The sequence below is a fragment of the Chrysochloris asiatica genome, unplaced genomic scaffold (genome assembly GCF_000296735.1).
Source record: "Chrysochloris asiatica unplaced genomic scaffold, ChrAsi1.0 scaffold00372, whole genome shotgun sequence".
NCBI classification, from domain to species: domain Eukaryota; kingdom Metazoa; phylum Chordata; class Mammalia; order Afrosoricida; family Chrysochloridae; genus Chrysochloris; species Chrysochloris asiatica.
Window position 1 is genome coordinate 73,521 of NW_006408890.1, and position 4,385 is coordinate 77,905.

The following is a 4,385-nucleotide window of genomic DNA, read 5'->3' on the forward strand; positions in this document are numbered from 1 at the left end:
GAGGAACCCAACACCTGATGTAAGCATGAGTTAACTTGTGCCCCTATGCTAGCTAAAACGTAAAGCCTCGCATGTTTCCACCACATCACATGATGGCCATCCACCCGCTCAGAAGGCAGGGCGCTCTGGGGTCCCACTGGTTGGAGCTTTCCTGTCAGGAGCTGAAGGAGGTACCAGATCAAGGAGACGATGAAGCCCATAAAGACCCAGCAAGAGTCGCCAAAGACAACAGTCAGGCTCCACCCCACTGGAATCACCAGGTGAGCACAGGAGAAACGCTGACAGGTATCAGGTGAGGGGACATGTGCTCAGCCCTGGGTTAAATCCATCTCATGGATGTGACCGAAAGAGCGGACACAGATGCGAAGGTGAGCTGACCCAGCCACCAGCCAGGTGAGAGGCGGGGGGCTAGCAGGTGCCAGGTGAGAGAGGAGGGTTCACAGGTGCTAGGTGAGGTGGGGGGGAGTCACTGAAAGAGGACTCAGGTGTTACAAGTTGCACTCTGCCCCTCCCCAACTCCCAAAGTCCCTACTGTAAACCCTAAGCTGCAGGCGTGTGTGGGCACCAGGGGATGCGGCCCTCACACACACTGACCCTGTGGACGGACAGGGCTTTGGAAATGGGTCATGGGTGCTGGCTGGCAGGACAAAGGCGATAATCATAAAAGCCGAGCCCACCTTTAAGAGCCTCAGTTATGGATAAAGGCCACTCTGAAGAGACAGCAAGAAGTGAAGGAAGCTACAGGGTCTTGACCTGACCGTCTTGTTAGGTGTTTAGGTGGTGGCAAGTTGGTCTCACCCCTAGGACCTTACGTGGCCATTTGTGGGGCTGCCATTCAGTTTGTCCAACAGGATGAGGTGCTGTCCACAATGAAGGGGCCGCAAGTAGCCCAGGAAGCAAAACAGGGTATGCCAGAGCACAGGGAGAGGGGTCACCACTCATATGGATCAGAAGTTAAGTGCCATGGAGTCTGTTCCAACCCATAGCAACCCTGTATAGGGTTTCTGAGGAGTGACTGGTGAGCTTGAACCTCCAACCTCGAGTTCAAACTGACTTTGCAGTCCAGCGCATTAACCCGCAGCGCCACACCAGGACTCCGTTAGGAGAAGGAGCTGCCCACAACCAGGGGAGCAGAGCAGCCGTCCACTGGGGCCAGGGGTCTCCACCCAGAATCCAGAGGGCATGGCCAACATCCAGAGTCCTGATTTGCTCTGGGCACAGAGATGATTCTCAAAGCTTGAGAACAAACAGAAATTGCTGGGCTGGATTTTGCCTTGGTGCCTTTTATCCATTTCCCTCCAATCTCTCCCATTTGTAATGGGACCGCCAACCTTGTGCCTGTTTACACTTCCAGCAGCAGATCATCTGCATCCAAGGTTTCACAGAATCATTGATGAGGAGGAGCTGGCCTCAGGATTAAGTGTGCCTAAAGTCTCCCCCATATTTACTTTAGACGTGAGATACTGGATTTGGAGACGAAAGTGATGATGTGAGTGTATTTCACATGTGGACAGACATGAATCCCAGAAAACAAAAGGGGGGAGTGTTGCAGACTGAATTGTCTCTCTGGTAGCATAGTGGTTACAAATCGGGCTGCTAATCTCACCGTCAGCAGTTCGAAACTACCAGCTCTTCTGTGGGAGAAAAATGAGGCTTTCTGCTCCCATAAAGACTTACAGCCTTGGAAACCCTGTACAGGGGCGTTATGAGTTGGAACTGACTCCACGGCACTTAACAACAACAACCTTTATACCTTCACATGGGAACCATGTGACTGGGGAGGATTTAAGAGGGTATTTCTGGGTGGATCTCTTTAGAGACACAAGAGATTAACAGACAAGCAAGCAGGAAACCGGATGTGGGGAGGGAACCGGATGTGGGGAGGGAACCGGCTGTGGAGGGAGGGAGATGCTCAGTCCTAACCAGAGACTAGGACCGCCGTCCAGAGCACACCGCCTTCTCCCGGAGCAGGGAGCAGGGGTAGGAATATCCAGCCCTCGGGACGCATGAGGCCCACAAAAGTCATTTGGTCTGGCCCTGCCAAGGCACCCGTGGTTCCAGCCATCACATTGTTGAGTTCAGTCGAGTCAGTTCCAACTCAGTGACCCTGTATAGGGTTTCCGAGGAGCAACTGGTGAGCTTGAACTGCCAACCTAGCAGTTGAAACCGACCTTGTGGTCCAGTGTATTATCCCACAGTGCCACACCAGGACTCCGGCTATCACATTGTGGTTGTAAGTGCCTTCAAGTCGGTTCTGACTCATAGCGACCCATAGGGTTTCCAAGGAGCAGAAGGTGGGTTTGAACCACCAACCTTGTGGTTCCCAGTCCAGTGCTGATCCTACAGTGCCACACCAGGACTCTAAGCCACCACATTAATTGTGAGTTAACTGAATGTCTGACCGAATATATAACAGGCTAATTTTTAACATGACAGTTTTGTAAGGCCTGCGACTGTTATAAATTTTGGCAGAAATAAAGTTCCCCACCTCTGCTCTGGAGTCCTGGTATGGCACTGTGGGTTCATGCGCTAGACTGCAAAGTCAGTTTGAACTGCAAGGTGGGCGGTTCAAGCTCTCCAGTCTCTCCTTGGAAACCCTCTAGAGGGTCCCTATGGGTCGGAACCTATTGATGGCACATAACAACAACCAATGCTCTACAGTCAGTACTGTGAACTAGAACTTCTAATCCCTGAACTGTGAGCAAAACAAACATGTGCCTGTGAAAGCCACCCCATGTGGGATTTCTGCAACAGCAGCAAAGGGTACTAAGACAGCTGGGATTCCAGCAGGGTGTGGGGGCCAACGAGGAGGGCAGTGCGCACACAGGTAATTGGAGGTAAGGGTCAGAGGAGCGGGTACTAAGAAAGCAGGGATTCGATAGGGGGCGGGGCCAGCGAGGAGGGCCGTGCGCACACAGGTGATTGGAGGGAAGGGTCAGAGGGGCGGGTACACACCGCGCATGCAGGAGACTTGGGGAGGGAGGGGTCAGCGGGGCCGGTCCTCACCCGTGGACGAGGTCCACCTTGTTGTGCACCTCCAGCACAGAGTCCAGTAGCGGGGTGGGCAGGCGCAGGCCGCGCAGAGCGGACAGGACACTGGCTTTCTGCAGCTCGGTCTCGGGGTGGCTGACGTCCCGCACGTGGAGGATCAGGTCCTGAAGGAAACCGCGTATGGTCAGCGCAGCCCACAGGTCAGGATGCCGCTCAGACCCGAGGGTGTCCACATGGAGGAGGGGGCGCAGGGCCGTCCCCTGGTCACTCAGCCTCGTACCCTGTATGTCTCACTCACCTGGTGCAGGAGGCAGCTCCCCCAGACCAGAGACCAGTATCCAGGTCTGCTCCACGCCCTCTTCCCCCAGGCTCCTGTCTCTCCTCTCACACCAGCACCTGGTCTTGTCTTCTGACCCAGGTGCCATCTGTCCAGACCCGAGACAATGGTGCTTCCAGTGGGAACCAACCAAGCACCCACCCACCACTCCACAACTACCACCCACCCGCCAATCTACCACCCAGCACCCCCCACTCAACAACTAGCTACCACCCCCCACCCCCAACTCAACAACCAGCTACCAGCCACCCTCTAATCCACCACCCAGCACCCACCAATTAACACCCACCACCCAACCACTGGTGTGGCGCTGTGGGCCAATGCATCAGATTACAAAGTCGTTTGAACTGCAAGGTCGGCGGTTCAAGCTCACCAGCTGTCCTCGGAAAGCTATACAGGGTCGCTATGGGTCGGAATCGACTCGATGGCACGTAACAAAAACAACAAACCCAACCACTCAACAACTACCACCAACCACTCAACAATCAGCTACCCATCTACCAAGCACTATCCACCAACCAACCACGACCCAACACTAACCCACCAGCTAACTAACACCCATCCACCAACCACCAACTTACTATCCACATACCCATCTACAAACCAACCAAAGGCCACATTCAGGGGGTACTTCCATCCATGCTCTGCAATGTTTAATTCTCCTATGAATTTGTTTTTTAAAAACTGCAAATTAGTTTTTGTTTTAGAGCAACGCTCTTTTGGCTAATTTCAAGAGTTTCAAAGATTGGTTTCTTAAACAAAACATGGAAACACACTGAGGCACACAGAAGTACAGCCCTGTGACTCTACGTGCAGACGTGGGCGCCACGCATGTTTTGAAACGCCACACGCTGACGTGGATACCGCGCACGTTTTGTGACTGCACACACAGACGACGCCATGCACGTTTTGTGACTCTACACGCAGACCTGGGCACCGCTCACATTTTAGAGTATATGTACTGCCAGGATTCGTGGATCTGATGACATGGTTTACTATGCCGGGAATGACAAATTAAAAATGAAGGGTGTTGCATTCATCGTCAAAAAGAACATAC

General features: G+C 53.2%; 1 protein-coding gene across 1 annotated transcript in view; it reads right to left on the bottom strand.

Moving 5' to 3' along the window:
* GTPBP6 (GTP binding protein 6 (putative)) overlaps positions 1–4,385 on the bottom strand; it is an 18,001-nt gene that overhangs the window by 2,868 nt on the left and 10,748 nt on the right. Inside the window, exon 7 of the mRNA XM_006876260.1 lies at positions 3,007–3,155. Coding sequence (XP_006876322.1) covers positions 3,007–3,155 — 149 coding nt within the window. The remainder of the gene's footprint in view (positions 1–3,006; positions 3,156–4,385) is intronic.